Source organism: Watersipora subatra, chromosome 7 (assembly GCF_963576615.1).
Source record: "Watersipora subatra chromosome 7, tzWatSuba1.1, whole genome shotgun sequence".
Lineage (NCBI taxonomy): Eukaryota > Metazoa > Bryozoa > Gymnolaemata > Cheilostomatida > Watersiporidae > Watersipora > Watersipora subatra.
The window spans coordinates 64438398-64458628 of NC_088714.1; the positions used below are offsets into that span (position 1 = coordinate 64438398).

The 20231-nt window shown below is 38.8% G+C and overlaps 2 protein-coding genes across 2 annotated transcripts in view; one reads left to right on the forward strand and one right to left on the reverse strand.

Moving 5' to 3' along the window:
• Window positions 1-2823: 2823 nt before the first annotated feature.
• On the reverse strand, window positions 2824-19977 carry LOC137401093 (E3 ubiquitin-protein ligase TRIM9-like). The gene is made up of 10 exons (XM_068087449.1): window positions 19085-19977; window positions 11871-11966; window positions 10688-10825; window positions 8449-8544; window positions 7396-7552; window positions 6280-6419; window positions 5382-5520; window positions 4498-4722; window positions 3760-3873; window positions 2824-3416 (listed from the first exon to the last, which is right to left on the reverse strand). The coding sequence occupies exons 1-10, from the start codon at window positions 19832-19834 to the stop codon at window positions 3235-3237; spliced, it is 2037 nt and encodes a 678-aa protein (XP_067943550.1). The 5' UTR covers window positions 19835-19977; the 3' UTR covers window positions 2824-3234.
• LOC137401094 (cyclin-H-like) overlaps window positions 18008-20231 on the forward strand; it is an 82516-nt gene continuing 80292 nt past the window's right edge. The window contains exon 1 of the mRNA XM_068087451.1: window positions 18008-18124. The gene's annotated coding sequence lies outside the window, so the exon portion shown is untranslated. The remainder of the gene's footprint in view (window positions 18125-20231) is intronic.

A 20231-nucleotide genomic window follows, 5' to 3' on the forward strand; every position in this document is an offset into this window, starting at 1 on the left:
AGGTTACTCTACAGCATTCATTCGGATAGGGTTCCCCCACCTGACCAAATACTTCGCATCACTTCCTCAACGGACAGCAAAGTCTCACATGTTGTCAATGGCATCACCACCCAGCAAGCAGCCAACCCCAAGGTTCCACAACTTGTCCATAACAAGTGCTGTAACGCCAAAACAGTGTCTCTGCACACCAACAACCACTCGACACCGGCCCTTCACGTCAGAAGCCTTACCATCTGTTGTCAACAGCGACTGGCTCGGCTTAAGCCGAGTCGAGCCTTCAGGACGTGCGGACTTACCAGAGTACGCTTGCTTCCGGTGTCAACTACACACTGAAAACCGCAACCATTCAAACTTTCTCGAACGACCGGCATACGACTGCTCATCGTAGCCGCGCTGGCCGCCCTGGACAGCCAAAGACTGCCCCGCCGTACACTCTTACTGCTTGCATGTGGCCTCCATCAAATACTATTTGATGGAGGTCACATGCAAGCAGTAAGAGGTCTCCATCATTCGTATTTTTTGTCGAAATAGTTTGTAAGCTTTTAAGCAAAAATCCGCAGTACCAGACTGCTAGCGGTGACACTCCGAACCTCCCCTTGTGTCACTCCTACTCCACCTGCACACTTTCCCAGAAAACACCATAGTGCCAGACTACTCTAAGAGATAATTTAATAACGAGTCACCAAGACCTAAACAGACGTGAAAGATAGTTGACCTGTCACACCACGAAGATCACAAAAGTCACTAGCTACCCAAATGGAGCTCTCTTCCAGAATGCGACATGGCCGATTCTTTTCGTTCGATGGCGCATGCCCACGAACTCTTACGAACTACCCTCGAGCACCATGTGATTATTAAACCACATATGAAAAGCCATATGTTAAACCTAGATTCCTAAAGAGAAGACCTGCTGTTTAAGTATGCCAATTGTTGTGAGCCCAGCGCCTCGACTAGCTGCAGTGCTACTGCGCATGTGGGCCTCATCACGACTTAACAATAGGAACTAAGCTTCATTATTTTGTTCAACCTAAGCAGTATTATACCTTTATCTTTATTTTTGCATAATGTTATATTTCTACTAGTTGATGAAATAAAACACACACACACACCACACACACCACACACAACACACACACACACACACCACACCGCACCACCCACACCACACACTCCACACACACCACCCACACCACACACACCACACACACCACACACAACACACACACACACACACCACACACACCACCCACACCACCCACACCACCCACACCACACACACCACACACCACACACACCACACACACCACACACACCACACACACCACACACACCACACACACCACACACACCACACACACCACACACACCACACACACCACACACACCACACACACCACACACACCACACACACATTTTCATAAAAAGTTGATCAATACCGTAGGCCTAGTTTCATCCAATAGAGGAAGGCGAGAAAGGTTATTGCTACCAATCATATCGATCCTCTCTCTGCATAACCGCACAGCATAATTGCCGTGAAGTACACGGTAACTTTGCAGTGCATTGCAACTTTGTAATGGGCAGTGCATCTTAACTCCTACTGCAAATTAGCCACTATTATCTACTGCGCATTTACTTCTATGACGCTTAACAATTCACGCATACCACAGATGCCCATACTTCAAAACTTGAAACTGCATGTGTACTGTGACCAGGCATTATTGCCAAGTTGATACTATGGATCAGCTGACATTGCTGACTTTCCAACTATCTGTACAATGCTATATAAAGTTGACATATGCTATGGTCAGCATGCTGATGAACTTGTGCTCTAGCGCCCATATCATTTTAAAATAGGGGGTCAGGAATTATTCCCATACCGATCAATAAAAGTGGCATTTTTACATTTTCGTTAACATTCTATGTTATAACCATAATAGATTCTTACCTCAATCATATATAACACGCTTATAGTGCTCGATTTATTTGGAAATGTAAGGTAAATTTTATTTCATTATCTACACATATAATACGTGTATTTATGTACTATTTATTTGGTTGGCAGTATTGAAATAACTGTGCTCACTCACTTAATCATGTATAGATGTTACCATTGTTAAAAAATTTCATAAAAGCTGCAAAACTCTTTGATCTCTTCCGAGTGTGTTATCTCAGGGCGGTAAACAGAACATGTGCCTGTTCGGTATGACGAAAGACCTCCTGAGATCGTTAAAAACAATTCTCTGATTACTATTGGTACATTTAAAATGGTTTGCACAAACACAAAAAATGAAATCGTTCAACAGTGGTAGTGAAAGCAAAGTTAGTTTATCCCCGTGGATAAACTAACTTGTTTTTGTCAAAAAAACTTGAAAAGACAGAAATCAGGAATTATTGAGCGAGTTGAACAGACGTGTTGATAATCTAATAGTATTGCGGAGTCGGCGTATTTAATTGAAGGTTGTGATAACAAAACGTTAATAAACTGAAACATATATGTATGATAGTGGATGTAGTATGTTGATGTCAGGGAACACATAGCAATGTTTGCCAAATGTGTGGAAGAATATATACCATTCCACTTTTCTGTTATGTCAAGACATGCTTAGGGCTAGTTTTGCACAACTATAATCCCATAGAGGGTTAGCAGTTAGGACTTTGGTGAAACTCTCAGTCAAATTAGTTCGACCTGCTGAGATCTTCTGTTTGTACAAATAGGAAAACATTAATTTTACTGTCTGTTGTTGGCTGACACAACGCATTTCTTGTAACTTTGTGGCTTAAGGTGATTTATTGTACTCATTTCCCGATGACATTGTCAGAAATCAGCAATCATATTACCAATTTTATTTATTAAATATTTTTAAAACCAGTATGGCATCATATTGAGACATAATAGCACAAGTTGCACAGGTTCTAGTGAATAGTATATTACATAGTCATATATATTAATGTACATAACATCGATAAAACTAATAAATAACTAATATGTATATGGATGAAATACAATAATTTAACACACATCTTGAATATTTACAAAAAATACAAAAATAATGCCTATGTGTGGTGTGAATAGTCACTAAACCACTAGTCTTTTTAAACAAACACGATACCAGTAACAAATTTAAAATTAGGAGTTATCCCATCAACAACACAACAAATCCAAATTAAAAAAACTTCATGTCGAAGAGGATTTGGATAGTCTTTATGTATACTTGACTATGGCTGTATTGCCTTTAATCGCTTTCTTCATCGCTTTCAGGGGCGATAATTCCAGCTCGTAGAGAAATTTGCACATTCTTATTAAGACTGACAGCAGGGAAGAATGTACCCTGGAGGTCATCGAATGCGATTGGGCCATGTGGCTGCCCATTGATATAGTATGACAGAGTGTGTTTGTTCAAGTCCAACTTGACCCCTACAAAATAAAAACAGATTATTTTGTTATTCAATTCTAACATTGCCTACCATTACAAACATATTTCATCAAATTATATTTCCATAGAAATGGCATTTGTAAACCTTACAAGTACGGGCAATAAATACGCCAGACATTTGCCGGGCGGTGTCAGACAAATGTTTTTAATAATTGTTGATATTATGCAAGTTACAAGGCATTCAAGAGAAAAAAACATTCAGTCATTGAGCTTCCAATCATGCTTGAACTGTTGCGAGAAAAGTTAATTTCTGCTAACAGCAGGCTTGTGAGTTGATAGCGTGGTCTCTTTTAGAACATTGATTACATAGCCTGTGGTTCTTACCAACAATGCTTCCTTTCGTAATGCCTCCTTCAGTTCTTTCCTTGTGCTCACCTCCATGTTTGAACCAACTTCTTTGACTGTCGATAAACATTCCCCATGACAAACTATCTGTACCTGTAAAGATAGATGAAATAGTATAATACAATTATTTTTTTTTTCAAGGTTTTTATTTTTCGTTGCGTGCTTGTAACTAACCGTATCGCGTTTTATATTACTGTTTTACTGTATCTATTGAGCTAAGGCTAGAAAAGTTATTTCAGCAGCTCAAGAACTTGTTCACGACTCCACACCCTCCAGCAGTGCTTTATGATTGCCTAAACAATAAAGTCCAATTACCTGTCTACTCTATTGAGCAATTACTCCAGTTTTATGTTTGAGAAAGATCTTCAAAGGAATCAATCAAAAGAAACTTTCCGCCCAAGAAAAAGCTGTCCGTCATACGCTGAGAGACAGCTCATGAAAAATCTATTTCACATTTTTTTCATTTCCTAGTTTTTTATGATCAACATTTGTTACTCACATGTGTCAGCTATGACAGGTACTCACATGTGTCAGCTATGGCAGTTACTCACATGTGTCAGCTATGACATTTCCGGTTAAGAACTTTTAGTTGTGGCCTTCAAGACGTTTATAAAAACACAGTTCTAAAACACGGGAAAAACTTTCTGATATTTTAGAGCGGATATTTTAGACCCAATTTGTGGTTTCTCAATGTGAAATTTAAAGCATTGAGCTTACCTAGCATAGTATTCTTGGAGGTATCAACTCTGGCCACACCGAAAGCCGGATCAGGGTGGCTGTCATAATGGTCTATTTTGTACTCCCAGTAGTGAACTCCTTTAGAGAAACCACAGCTGCCGAGCACAACTCTTTCTTCAAAGTTATTACACGTAGCCGTCAGCCCGTCTTCAGAGAGCAGGATGTCATCATGAGCTGTCTCAGGGTCCAGAGTGAACCAAGCAACTGCAAAAGTTCAGTGTTTGGTGTGCGGGTGCCTCTAGATATTGCCATTGATCTTTAGGACAGTTTTTGTTTACCCTTATAAAGAATATGAAATGGTGAAATGGTTCATTTATCTCAAGGGTTGAATAACAACCAAAGCTGCTGGTCCACGACTTGTTTGTTCGTGCCGAGTGATTAGGCGTAGTAAAATTTCTTAAAATAAAATTTGAAAATGACCTGACACTCAATGTTACACAAGACATGATGACACAAAAGTGTACAAACAAAAATCAATAGACTGAATAGCAATTTAAAGGAAAACAACATCCTTGAATGGAGCCTTTCCAAAATCTGGACAGAGCAGCTGCCCATAAATTATGATACGATAGGTAAAAGAGGTCTACTTTTTACAGAGCTATGTAGGACCTGCTGTCAGCTGCTCTCAGCTAGTTGCTATAGACACCTATCAAACATGACAAATAGAAGTATTCTTACGTTATCCTTGTGACGTCTTTAGTCTAATGTCTATATTTTATTGGAATTTTAAAAGATATCAATATTCTTAAAGAAACGGAGCGAAAGTTGCGACATTTTACTTCAGCGAATATTGATCGGGGAGTACATTAACGGAAAACGAGTATGCATAATCTACGCGTTTCAAATGTGGATGTCAAACCTACCTTCAGCCGTTTGCAGACGAATACAATCGCTGTACGCACTCTCCCCCTGTCGATTGTAGCATTTCACTCTGGCGTTGTACAGGCTATCAAAATGAAGTCCATCAACAGTACAGAGAATTTCTGGTCCGCAGTACACTTCCTGTTAAAAGTTATGCAACAATTGATATATTTCATCCTATGACAACAGCCCATAGATATAATCTCAGATCAATGACTTTTATTATCACTTTATGTCAATTTTGTGAAGCCCATAAATCAGCAGCTGATGTTCGATTGTCACCGTTGCATTGATCTCTAACATGGAAAGTGAGGAGATAGTGACAGAGTTGCACCTGGTGACTGTTGCATTGCTTGGTTTCTTGGCTAATAGCTCTGATAATGTTAAGGTCTCATTTAGTCTCACTCGGTCTCATTTAGAGCCGAGTGAGCCAGACCCAAGGCTATAGAAATAGGATGATTTAGCGAAATGGCTGTAGACATCAAAGAACGCTATCACTAATTTGTATATCAATTAGCGAAGAGGTCTTATAACCAGTGGCCAAGTTATAGCTCTCTTCCTCAATACGCCTTTGAAGAACCCATCAAATGGTCGTTAAATGAAATGCCAATACGTTTGGGAAAAGATCTTTAGCAGGTAGTGAGAGACGTATTTGAACTTTAAAAATGTTACAACTGTGGAAGAGATTTATTTTAAATTTATGTATACGTATAAAGCATCGAGAGTCAAATAGAATGCTGTTTATCACCAACCAAATTAAGGAGTTAATTTAACCAAACAGACAACTCCATGAGGCCAAACCACAGATCCTGTCTGGCTGTTGTAAGTGTAATATTGTTATCAATGCAAAAGTGTGAATTGAGACAAAAACCAGCATTGTCCAAAAGCTTGAGAACTCACCCTAAAGTTGCCACCCGACCCGTCGTCAATCTCAAGAACATAGGCATCGACGAGGTTGTCCGAGTAGGGAGACCAGACAAGAGTAACTACATTATTCTCGGCGCTGCATCTTTCAGGGAGGAAGGATGGTGGTCCAGGAGCTAAAAAAATTAGTCAAGTTATACAATTTTATATATGCTTAGGTGCACGCTTAGGACTATCTGAGAAAAAGACTATAGAAACATATTCCATCATATCTGAAGTGTTACACAGGTTATTCAATCAGCAGAATCTTTACTAATAGTAGAGTTAAAAAATGCTGCCAGAACAGCTTGTCTACATTCTAAAGACAAACCCAAACAACTAAGTTATAGATGGCAAAACAACCAGCTATATCACGAAAGACAATGTCACAACATCAGAGAGAAATGAAGCAAATTCATTTAGTAGTGTTTCCTAAACTGTCAGAGAAACGTGTAAAGGGTTGTGAAAGGGCGCCTCACTCTTGCTGCCGCGGTGCTGCCTAGTTAAGAGTGATTGCACTTCACAACATGATCACGAATTAGTAGTTTCTTGTGTGTCATAAGGTAACAGAGGATGCAGCAATACAGTGCCCAGTTACCCATCATGCATTGCGAATTAAGCGGAGCCACTCTGCAGAGTTTAGCAGGAAAGCGTTAGTTTGAATTTGAAAAGTTTAAAATAATTTTCCAATTTTTTTTTGCTCATTGATGCATAGGACCAATTATGTAACTGGGTTATGTAACTGGGTTATGTAACTGGGTTTGCTGTATCGAAGAAATAAGAATGCAGAAAGATGAACTTATAAGTACGTTGAGAAAAAATGCTTATTCACAATCACATAGCTGCTGTGCCCGATAAGGCAGCAAATGGCTTGTAAGAGCTAAGGCTAGCCTGCTCTGAGCATGCCTCAACAGCAACTGTGACAACACAATACACAAAACAGCCTGTCTACCCGGCAGTTGGGGAGAGTTGAGAAAACAGCTATTATTCAAAGCTTACCGTCGACATCTGTAAGATGTAAGACATGTATTACCTTTCAGCATTGATCTCTATACTATATTACTTTTTATTGCCACAGATTTCATTAGTTCGCACAATGGCGGATCCACTGACCTCTCATCTTGAAGAAATTCATCGTGTCTATTTCATGCAGAGTTGGTCTGTTATCTAGGGAGAGTTCAAAGTACGGAGACACTCTAGGTCTCATTTCCATCTCTTTGTGATAATTCTTATTGGCCGCTGATACTCTGCTCACTAGAGAGTTGGAAACCTAGCATGAGAGAACAACTCCATTTAAAGCATTATATGTGCACTCGGTTCATCTTGCGTAGATGACCAGCGTACGAAGGTGTTAGTCAGACTACAAATATTGTTGAAGGAGATCTGCCCGTCATGTTCGGAGAAAAGCCGAAATGAAAACAAATAGCTTGCTGAAACTGAATTTTCCGGAATAATGACCGCCAAAGTGCGTGGGATATTAGCAGTTGGGATTACAGAAAGGAAGAGACTACCATACAGCCTCGATGCAAAGCAATAGAGTCATTGATGTATTATTCACGAGCTGTGTGAAACGAAGGCTGAGATTGTAGACGCGCTGAACTTTCTCTTTTCGGTGAACTGATTCATAGACTATCTTGTGAAACTACAAAATCAATGATGCTACTGTATCTTTTCTTTCGAACTAAACGCAAGCGTCCCGTGGTATTCAATAAAGGGAAGCCGAGGCTTGTCACCAGCGTATCACAGGTAATCAATAGTCTAGAATGAATGTGACAGTTGATAATTAAAAGCTTACAGTAATCAATAATAAATCTGATGACTCAGACAAGTGCTGCCAGCGCTGCCGGTGGAAGGGAAGCCTCGAGTGCTCTCGAGTGGCGTCCAAGATAAATAGGAAATAGAAAGCTTAGAATTGCTATGCGGGCCTCTGATTGTCAGGAAATTATACATTGTGTTCGTATCCGACATCTGTTGGCTGAACACTGCAATTATCTCCTTTACTCTCTGGATTAGCGACTAGCCTAAGTCAATAGGCAAATATTCGCAGACTATAAATACTCTAGTCTGAAATGTTGTTCCTTCGCAAATATTTTTTCAGAGGATTAGAGAAGAAAATTTAACAAATGTCCAAACTTCATGCATGGAAAGATAACTCTACAAGCCCACCTGTATAAACTGCACGGAGTCTTGTTCACGCAGGACTTCGATGCTGTATTGAAGAAGGCCTGTAGTCTTTTGTAGATGCGTTTTACAGTCTGTTACCTGCAACATATACAACCTCAGACTGAATCAATCAGGTTGCCATTCAAAGATGGTCAAGCATTAGTTAACCCTGTTAACCCTGGCTCCAGACAGCAGAAGTCTAGTTTTTTTAACTTTTGATGCCTCTCCTGCTGAACAAAACTGTTTTGACCAAAAAAGCTATTGAACACATGAAACAGCAGCATAATTCAACCTCAAAGCTGAGAGAACTAAGAGATTGTGCATAATTGCACGAATGGCATGTGAATTCCTGGGTCAATAGGTTCAACAGAATTTATCTGCGGTTGGACTGATATAACTGAACCATAATATTGGACTACCTGCAGATGGTTGCTAACAGGTGCCCCAGAGTACAAAGTCAAGATACAGAGACCATTATCAGAGTGCAATGTAGGGCAGCGAGGGGAAGTACTGCCGGATTTAGATGCAAGAGATTTCAGTCTGGGAACCATGATAAGAATCCTGAGATGGTGCCATTCGTGAAGATAAGTGCAAAAAAATAACTAGAAATTTCGTTGTAACAACAAATTATTTGCTAAAGGCAGCAAGGGCTGCTGACAATTTGGTATGAGAAGAGATAAGTTAACTCTTTGATTTCACATCTCAAATCTCAATGGAAGACATCATCATCTAGCAGCTGCATTTTGCGATGAAACGCTGAAATCAGAACGCTGAGATCTGAGCGCTGAGATCATGCCATTTCTGAAGACGTGTTTATGGCATGACTCATGCTAGTAGTGATGAAATAATACCAGATTCATGGTTGGCCTCTTTGATTCAATACCACTTTGTTCAGTTATTATATTTCTATTCAATCACAACAACATAGAATTTAAAAAAATATTTGTTTTAACATGAGAAGTCCAAAATGACAAAAGAAATTATAATTTTGTAAAAGTTTTGTAAAAAAATTTAAAATAAAGCACATAAACAATACAAAATATGTGTAAGTTAATTTAAACTGTATCTAATGTGAGATAAAGTAAGTTACGCCGAGTAATTCTACCACTTCCTCTGCTATAGACCATAACATAAATTATACATCCTATATACTCTCTTCACATGTCTCTAGGTTTCTCCTTAATATAAACCTCTATTTTCGTAATATAATTTTATTAATTTAGTGTTTACATAACATTTAGGTTTTACATTTAGTTTTTAACAGAGTTTCATATAATGCATTTGTTTTAACGTTATATGTAGGCTACCTATTTACAGTATTAAAACAAAATGTATTCATATACTAATATCTCCTTCAAAATGCAAAGCAAGTATGTTCTTCTGAGGTTTGACTGTATAGCTCAGGGAGGTTGCTGAAACAAACGCTTCGCTTCATTAGAAAACCAAAACTAAAAATAACCCTTCAAATGACAAATCTGGCCAATGGTATTTTTTGTAAAACCAATATAAAATAGGTAAGTTTCAATAATACTTCTGCTGCTGTATATTATTGAGTAATGAAGCGAAAGGTAAATTTTAATGTCTACGTTAATGGTCATTAATTGTAACAAATGCTATTACAATGGCACATATACGTTTCCGGATAACTTACTGAATATACAATAGTCGCAGGCCAACCTAACATAATCAATCAGCCAATAAGACCAAACATGTTTCGTTTGGATTTTGTAAAGGCTGAATCGGAATTTTACGTCAAACGCAGCCCTAAAGTAGTTTGTAGCAAGTGTTCAAACCGGGGAACAAAGAGAGTGCTAGAGCTTTCTCTCTCTCGCTAAACATCAGTACCACATGACTGTCCTCAGGCCCCTATCGGCCCAGAGGCCTGCAAGTTTCTCTATTAATTATAGAGGCATCAATACTACTGGAGGCAAGCCTAGGACTGAAGCAGACTGGAAGGTGCCCTCTCACTGCTCAGTTGGCCGAATAAAAACATCATTATCTGCACGCACCACTAATTGGAAGGAAGATGAGAGAAAGGTAGCGAAGGCTCCAGCGCTTCTCTCTCTAGATTAGTATTTTATGCTCGTTTCTTTAGTAAAGATTACAGTCGATGCCATCGTCGCTACGTGATTCCGGTGCAAATTTCATTGTTTAGAGATGGTAGAAAAATCATTTGGACTGTCAGTACTGAACTTTAAGTTGGTGTGAGTCAGATATTGTGATGTAAGAAAAGAAATCTCACCTGATCTTTAAGGATGCTGATTCGAGATTCCTTTTCGTGAGAGATCACTTTGAGAAGCTCTTCCCGTTTTCTGTTCACAGCCTCTATGATAGCGTCACAACTCTGTATTACCATCGACTCGTAAGAGTGAGCTCCCTCCTGCCAAGCAAAGTCAATTCGTATGAAAATGTGCCAATGTTTTATTCATTTTGATTTATAACAAAAATGTTCTAGTGATAAAACTGCCAAAAAAGCATCTAATAGGTTGTTTATGGCGTAATATTGCCAGACCCAAACTGATGCATGAACTCTGACGGTTTCAAGGTATTCATATCAGGAAAACATCAGAAAGAAAAAAGACTGGGTGGGTTATCGTTGGCAGCTGTCACGCTGTCACAAAGACTTGATCATTTGAGTCAATGATCCGTAGCTGAAAGTCAGATAGGGCCTTGATGCATGGTTGAGACCTCCGAGCTGCTCTGGTGGCACGCAAGAGCTTATCAGGAAAGATTTATCTGGTTGAATAGATGACAAAGGCAATGCGGACTGTTTTGATGTCCGCAGGGTGTCGGGCCGTTACTAATGATTGAATGAAGAGACATCTCGCGCAGCTGCCGCAAGCCCATTCCCTTTATCAGCCAGTCGGTACAGTTAGTATGGGGTATCTAGATCTTGCATCATTATTACATAACATCCAGCGCTGGCAGCTGCCAGCATGGTTATTTTCTGTAGCAGTTAAAGATGAAATTATACAAAATTTCAGTGAATTTTATCCGAAAGTATTGGTATTTTTTATCATTTGCGAATGTTTTTGATGTTTGAGGTGAACTGACTGTCAGGATGTTTCAAGATTAAAATTGACAAAATTTGATCAAATTTAAATGCTCAGAAGAAAAATAATTAATATAATTAATATCGGATATTGTATTCAAGTTGCAGCCTTATGCATCTCTATTCGGTCGGTTTCTTCGCAATATAGTCATCCTAATCACACTTTCACTTGATCTGCACATTTCAACCGTGATCGCATTGCGTCGACTTTAATCTTGAAACTTTCCAGAAGTCAAATAACTTCAAAACATGAAGAACAATCGCAAATGATAGAGAAATTTTGATACTTCATAATAAAATCTTCTGAAATTTAGTGCATGTTCACCTTTTAAACCCAAAATCAGTGATTTTAGTTGGAAGTGAAAGAACATACCTCCACTTTTTCTATCATGGCCTTCACCTTCTGTAGAAACTGAGTGCCGATCTTTGCTTTTTCAGACAAGCTCTGGATACTCTGTGACAGTTCATGCTGTAAGGCAACATACAAAACTATCAGCATCTTTCCGATATTACGCTAATCGGTTTAGAATAGAAAGGAAATACTTAGGCAGCGTAACCGATGACAAACAAAGTTGACAATAGGTGTGATAACCAGCATACAGCGTATGCCAATTGATGACAGATTAATTTGACCGACAATCTAAATATTTCACCATAGACATTTTTGGCAGCATCTGCAGTTTCAAATGATATAAATAGCAGGGGGAGACAACTAACCAAATACAAGTGCAAGAATATCACAGCCCGGAGCGTTAATGGTTTTGTTTATCTGACAAAAATGTACAAAAGTTGCTTGTTTAATCCGCTGGCCCTGTTTATAAACAGGGGACAATGTTATCAGATACCAGACTAGAATATCGCCAACAAACCAAACGGTCTTTATTCGATTTCGGCGCAAAGAAAATACAGTAAGCTATTAGCTTGTTTGAAGATATAATAGTAACGAAATACCTCATTAGCTGGTTCTGTTTTGTTAGCTTTGTCATCGGCGATTGCAGTGCTTAAAATAATAGAAGCACACGAGGCCAGACTTTACATTAGGCTGAATGGCCCGACACACAGGGCCTCATATGAAAGCCACATCAAACGACGGAATTACTAAATTTTCTTTTATTGATTGTTTTGAACAGAAGCGAGAACTAATTATCAGTTTTAATCTGTTTATAATGTCGAGTTTTTCAAAACAGCATCAGACACGCCGACAGAGGATATTAGAACTTTAAATTGTTATTTTTTACTTCAAGTTGGACGAATAATTACAAAGCCATCTATGTACATAAGATTGAAAACTACCTCTAAACAAATAGCCAACGTCCCTAAGTTGCAAAGTATACCGATCAATATAGAATGGCGACAAGTTATTGATACTTTCATAGCCTGTGATTTTAGCTACTTTATAGCTTAGAAGAGGGATAACGAAGCCCTTTAGTCAATAAGAGTAAGTAGCTTTGTGAAGGCTTAAATTATGTAACTCGGCTTCAGCTTGATCCATGATTGTCATATTTGCCTTTGTTCATTTGGGTCATCAACCTCTTAACCCTTAATAAATTCTATTCTAGTTGAATCCAGCTAACGATTGAAAAACAAAAACTTATGATAATTGAATTTATTTACAGAGACTGGCTATGGTTTGCGCCAACACATAGCGGTAGGTAGTTAATCCTGGAAGGTTTCCTGACATATTTATTTTCCATGGCGACAAAACTGTATAGAGAGGGCACGAATCCTAATTAGATGAGAGCAAAACAAACAAGATAAGCTATCTCTCCATTATCATGGTGTCTCCGTTATACCAAATAACTTTCTAATGTAATACGATGACTTGAATAGCCAACTCATAGCTCGTGATTAACCACTATTGTTCCCTCTCGAGATATTTTGAGATGTTTTGTGCTCCCTAAGAGATATCAATCATATGCTTAATCAGGATGGTTTACAAATCTGGAGCCTTCTAAAATGTGAAATCTGACAATGTTTATTTATGATTTTTATTCTTCTCCAAACGGCGTCTAGGAACTGTTTATAACCCTTTGGCACAAACAAGGGAAGCAACTTCCAATCTCCTATCAATTACCTCATCATGTTGGCAGTAATGGCAGCTCGATATTACATCTCCTTGTTTGTGTATTTATAGCACCTATATTTATATCGGCGCCGTTTCAAGCCTATTGTTATGTTTTATAAATTAGTTGTTATAGGCTGTCTAGCCAGCCAGCCCTTCCCGGGTAATGAAAACCAAGGCTTGAGGCGTGAATGACATGCATGTATTATTCTAATAGTCTCTGCCCCATCTTGTTACCTAGAGAGTTGCTAATCGTAAGCCCTAGAACAAACAGTTTCACTTGTAACGTTATCTGATTGCGTGTCCGGGCATTCTACCCTGGCAATAATGCAGCTTTCCAAAGCAACTACGTTGGGGGAATGGAATAAGCTCAAACATGGACGCGAAAGAAATATCAATTCTTACCAATATTTCAAACGACACTAAGTAAAATTTGTTAAACTTGCGTCCTTTCAAAGAAAACAAATTTTGTCATGTATATTTTTAAAAGAAAATACAAACTCAGGTCAGAAATGCAAAAGAATTTGTGAATTATGAAGCTAAGTGAGGTTACATTGATTTTTTGCTGTATTGTGATCCGCGCAAGTGATCTGCACAGAGAAAACACCATGAAATATTATAACTTTGAAATGAAACGTGGAGCCAGGAAATATGTTACACAATACTAAAACCATACACAACTAATTATAAGTGAGACGTAAATATACAAATGAGTAGCTCAGCTTTCTAATTACTGTCTATAACCAAGCTTTGAAACTGCACCAGGTGATATTTTTAGAAAAACATAACACGGACAATTAGAAAGATTGGAAGGTGAGACGAGCCTGAGGCGTCCCCAATTAGTACGCTTGCATAGGTGATTGAGGCTATTATATATCATGGGGGTATTTTGTCAAAGCTCTGATTACACCCTCCGGTCCATTTTCTGCAAGCGTAGCGTGTGGCCTCGAATTAGGTTAACTAGCTCATGTTTATTTGATATTTGAGGCTGTTCTCGGTTTGTCCAGAGGCCGAATTGAGTGCAAGTTTGGGTAATTTAGTCTCTTCTAATGCCTACCAAGTCAATCATTGCCTTTGATTATATAATAACAGTTAAAGTTCGAGGCACGTCTCAACCCAACATTATAACTCTAACTATATTTATTATTTACCCGCACTTAATTTGATTACAACATTAAAAAGTAATAACTAGGAGTAGTGTGACAAGCAGGGAGTCAGTTGATAGACAAAAGAGTTAAAGACGCTGGTCTATAGAGACTCCATTCAATCAGAGGGTTATTTGTAAGAGTAATTGCTACGAGTAACAATACATAGCGAAGTAATAGCGTCAGGCAGCCGTAATGTAAGACAAATTGATTGCTATGCATTTAATTAGAAGGTGGGCAACCATTAAGCAGTCTCAAATATTGATCAACAAGCGATACATTGTAGAGTCGGCTGGTTTGGTGTGTATCTAGTCAGGTGCCACTCGCCTACCACAACCTCTCTCTCTTTTTCTATGACCAACCACTACTTGTAGCTTTTTAATCAGAGCCTAAGGAGAACCAGATGTGCTCAAACATGTCAGTTTTGTGTGGTCTCCTTGTGGTGAGTAGCTTTTGGCGTGCTCAAGTGAAATAAGGTTGCAAGGGCTGACAACACTCAAAATAATCATGTCAAATTACGTCCTAAACTAGAAAAACATAAAAACTCAAAAAGAGGTGCTGGCGATATAATTGTAATAAATTGGAAACTAGAAGAAATGTTCCTGGATGTATATTATAACAGCTTGTGAATATAATTTTAACATAATGATATAATTTTATAAGTTGGTAAAAATTGATTTTATGAGATTCATTTCGACTATACGAAAACACGATTGCAAATCTTTCTTCAGAGGCCATCTTTCAAGTTAGGAAGTTAGGAAAGGCAGTGAAAGTACTTCATAGCTAGCAGTTTTGTTATGACATTTCCGCCACACAATGGGTCAGGGGTATAAAGCAAGACCAGTGTGCGGCTATATATAAACCATTGCGGAGCCGCCAGAGGAGGAGCATATACAACTGGCACCCTCATGTTCACACAGCTGTTTTGCTCAACACTTTTATTTCTATAAGCAAACTTTCAGGATTAAATAGGTTTCTATAATATGAATGTAATGATATGAATAATCATAGCTTTAAGTGGGCTGACCACATGTTACACCCTATCTCACGCTTGCTGCAATTGGGATAGGGCGAATCTGATTTGGAAAGACAGACATGACAGCCGGCACCCGGCAGCGGTCAGTTCCCTTTATGAGATATTTACACACAAACGAGGCTGCTAGCGCCTATCAGCAGAACTCGTAATGATATGAGAATGAGTCTGAGCTAAACTAGCGCTTGTCGGGTAATGCCCTTCACATTTAAAATTTACGCAATCTTGAACTAAACTGTAGCTATTTGCTGGTCACGGGCCGAGTTATATTCAAAGGGTTAAACTTCTATGGAGATCTTTCTAATCTTTACCTTTTCATTTGTATGAGGAAACCATTATTTATGAAGGCAAAAACAATAACAACAGGTAGCTGAAACCTGACAGTTGTTGTCAGTTAGCTAACATGAGGTAATTTAGGATTTAAGCTACTTATGAAGAAAGCGGCATGAGACCACCTGTCTGATCCATACGAAAACAAAGGGTTTCCTCAACTAATGGATTTAGAAGGGCTAAAACCAATAGATGCATATAATGCGTAATCTCAAGCTGCTCTAAGTATAACACCGAAAGGATGTGGTTGAACAATAAGCAATACACAATTCGCTGGTATCCCTCACACCCCTGCTACGGCTGGCAATTACCTGCCCATCAGCTGATTGGAAAACAAAGTGAAACTTCATTGTGATTCAATTAAGTCCGTAATGACATTAAACAGGCATTATGTAGACTTTGGCTTCCACAATCACAGCCATAGCGTTTCTTATTCATCCATCTATTTCATCCGCTAACAGCTAAATTTATTTATAAATCCTATTTGAATCTGGAGACCTCCTAAGATGGTTTGGTGAGTGAATAAGTCACATACCTAGAGAAAGCCTCTCGCTTGTAAAATCAACAAACATACCTATTACCACTTATTATTAGAAAGTTATACAAAAGACAAAATAACTGAAGCAATAGAAATAATTTCAAACTAGCCACAAAACCGAACTTGGCTCTAATTGCTGTCATTTGATGCCGGACTTGAAATTATCTCCCTTAACAATTATAAGCTACAGTATTTACGTAATTAACATAGCTTACTTTATTTTTATAATAAGTGAAGGTGATAATATGGTGATTTCCTTACTACCCCCATTCTTGGTATTTAGCTTTCCTTGGTTCACCGGGCATGAACTCATTGTGAAAACAGACCGCGGGGAGCTAGTGGCACCACTGTTTTCATTCAGGTATTGCGTCTCTATTGTTAGGCTAGCTCAGAAAACAAAAGAAAGAAAAAGCTCACAGACTATTAGCAAACCCCACAAACACTTCACAGCGACTATAGAGGTTCCGCAAACAAACAATTACACGCCGGTATGAAGCGCGATCGTTGGATGCTTTTTAAAACTTCAATAGAAATTAAATTTGTGTTAATTTGATAACCCATGCCTCAAACATTCTGACGCCTTTCCATCACTTTATAATTTGCTGACTTCATGAAATTGTAAACAAAAAGACTCATGCGAAAAAGGCAGAGTTGGCAAATAGCCAGTATTACTCTTATTATGGTTCGTGGATCCAATGGAATTAGTGACCAGAACAGCTAACCTTCCTTTTCTGATTATTTGACACTTTACCTGCGAAGAGGTTTGTTTGGTCTGTTACACACTCTGGTCTGACAGTTGGCTAATACATTTAGGTGTATGAAATTAGAAGTTATAAACAAAAACGTTGCAGCTCACACAGAGTATCAGTTAGTGATGTAAAGCAGATGGCGGAGAGTCAAACGCTACAAGCGTGGCTCTATGTAGCCAAGGTGTTAATCGACTAATTAGACTGCACTGGATAAATTTACAATAACACTTTGAGAGCGTACCCTATCAATGTTGGCTCCTGTAGCGACAGCGCTTTGATCTGTTTTTGTGGTCACCTACAAGCTTTTAATGTGGCAGCATCTAGGCTAATCATTAGTGTAATTACTTAGTAACAAGTTTTCTTGGTGCGGCAGCATTACTGATGTCTAAATGATAGTCATTGTAAAAAGAGTGAATAGTGGTCATCTTAGGACAAGTACAAGGAAGGGTCACAACAAGCGCAATGGCTATAAATACAAAACAACTGCAGAATTGTTTTTGCTTTGTTTGGACAAATTAGAACAATCTTGGGAGTTATCGGTCCTTTGTCAAAAAACATTTGTTTCCCTAGGAGTTGTCTGTTTTACTAAAAAGTTACTGCAATTATTAATATTCGTAACCATAGATACAGGAGTTGATGATGTAGTAGCGCATGGCATGTGTGAGCTTATCTCGCTGATGAGAGACAAAACCTAAAGCCGTAACTAAACTGAGGATGGAGTAAGAGAAGCTGTCACCAAACTGTCTACGAGATCCAACATGATCAATGAGGTGATGGGAGATAGTTGCTAAGGTACCCAGGCAGTGATATTTATAACTATATCTTAGGTGTAATAACTTTGTTTAATTTCATGTCTATTTTCTCAATGTGGTTTCATTAAAAGTCAGCTCATATTTAAATAAAATTGGAATAGAGAATAATGAATAGAAAAAAGACAATTTATAACTGAGTGAAAATACAAAAACCATTGCTATTGAAATTTAAGCCAGCCGTGTAGCACTGACAGCTGATGCCATTGGTCAGCCTGTACTCAAGTATTGCTTTACTAAAATTAGAAGTTTTAATGTAATGCACTAGTGTAATTAGAGTGGTAATCTGCACTTAACTTTACCTAATGTTCCACTGATAACCTACTCGTAAGGTCCTGGTTTTATGTTTTGCAATGGCCCTGCCATTAATTACTCCAAATCACCTGCTAGCGGAGAACCAAAAGAAAAACAAACGCCAATTTGCCAATTTCGGCGAGAGGTTGGCTATAAGCACTGGACGGTATCTAATGGAAAGACCAGACACGTGTGGCTGTGCATGAGAGTTGTCAGTACAGACTATAACCCCTCCAACCACAAACGTTAGACAGTTTTTAGGTAATTAGCTATAAAGTGTCAATTAGCTACATAGAAGCTTGTCACTCTGTTTGATTTCAAGGACTTCTCAGCGCCCCTCCAACCACCTTAAGAGCTCTTTAGCTCCAAAGACCAAAACAAGCCTTTTATTTTAGCTCGCTACTTGAGCCGTGTTTGGAACAACCAGCTAAAGTGATCCCATAAGGCCTTTTGCACCTGTCAACACCTGTCAAATATCGTGACATCATCTTTCACTTTTTACCAAACTTCAACACCACGTCCTCCTCATCACTAATCCTTCTCTACATCTAGAGATTATCACGATAATCTTGTTTATGAAACGAGTCGCGACACCCTGAGTAAGCAGATACATTATAACACATGTACCTTGTGGGTTTTAGAGATGCTGGCTGTTGCTTGAACATCATGGTTTAGATGTCTGTTTCCTTCTTGAATGCAAAGGTAGCACACGGTCTCTTTGCATATGAGACAATACATCGTCAGTGCCTCTTCGGTGTGTTCCTTGCATTTCGATTCCTTTTCTCTATTCCGTTGTCTTAAAATTGCTCTGCCTTCGCTAGGACTTACTAAGTTATGCTGGGCTAATGGGCCGCGGAGTGGATGGAACTCGTCTGTGCATCGCTCGCAGTAGAAGACTTCACATTGTTCACACATAAAATGAGCGACGGCTTTGTTATCCGAAGCACACATCTGACACGGTGCAGAAAAGTTTTTGTCAGTTTGGTACTTGTCTACGATCATCTCGAGGACTCGATTCTTTGGAAGTGTAGCGATGCCATCCTCTGTCAGGTAGTTTGTCTTTTTGCAATAATTGGCTGGGCAAATAATGCAGAAATCTCCTTCGTGAATCGAATGTGAAGAGCGAAGGTCAGCACGGCTTGATGCTAGGTAGCTGCTAGGCCGGCTGCCGGTGCTCATGCTAACACCGGAATCTGCTTCCGAGTAAATACTCATCTTGTCCATATCCAATAAGTCAATCTTTGAAGATCCATCGCATGCTGTCACCGGTGTTTGCAAGCGAAGTGCACACGCCATACATACGCTGTGCGAGCATGGCAAGCAAACTGGATTGCTATAATATCTTGTACATGCTGGACATGTAATCTCTAACTCCATATTACAAGTAGATCGTTCTTATTCTGTCTTATGTCCTTTGATAAGCAACACTTGAGAAAATTGGTAGCAGTTTAATTTTGAGCTATTGGTTTTCTATCCATGAAGTTTCTTGAGGCTAATAACTTGCGAGCAACCTACTCCTAGCGATTATCTGTAGAACTGAATTGGTGCAGTATTAGAAAGGGATGCTCTGGCATACACGTGGGTTTTTTAAGCCACGCCTTTAACACGCCCAAACGAAGTGCGTTAAACGCATATATAGCCGCCAAACCAAAAACTTATTTAAATAAATTTAAATGGTGTTTTTAATTTTTTTAAATTGCAAATATTTTTTATTTTTGAACGTGTAACAAATGTTCATAATAAAAAGTTTAGCTGACAGCTATTAGCGATTACA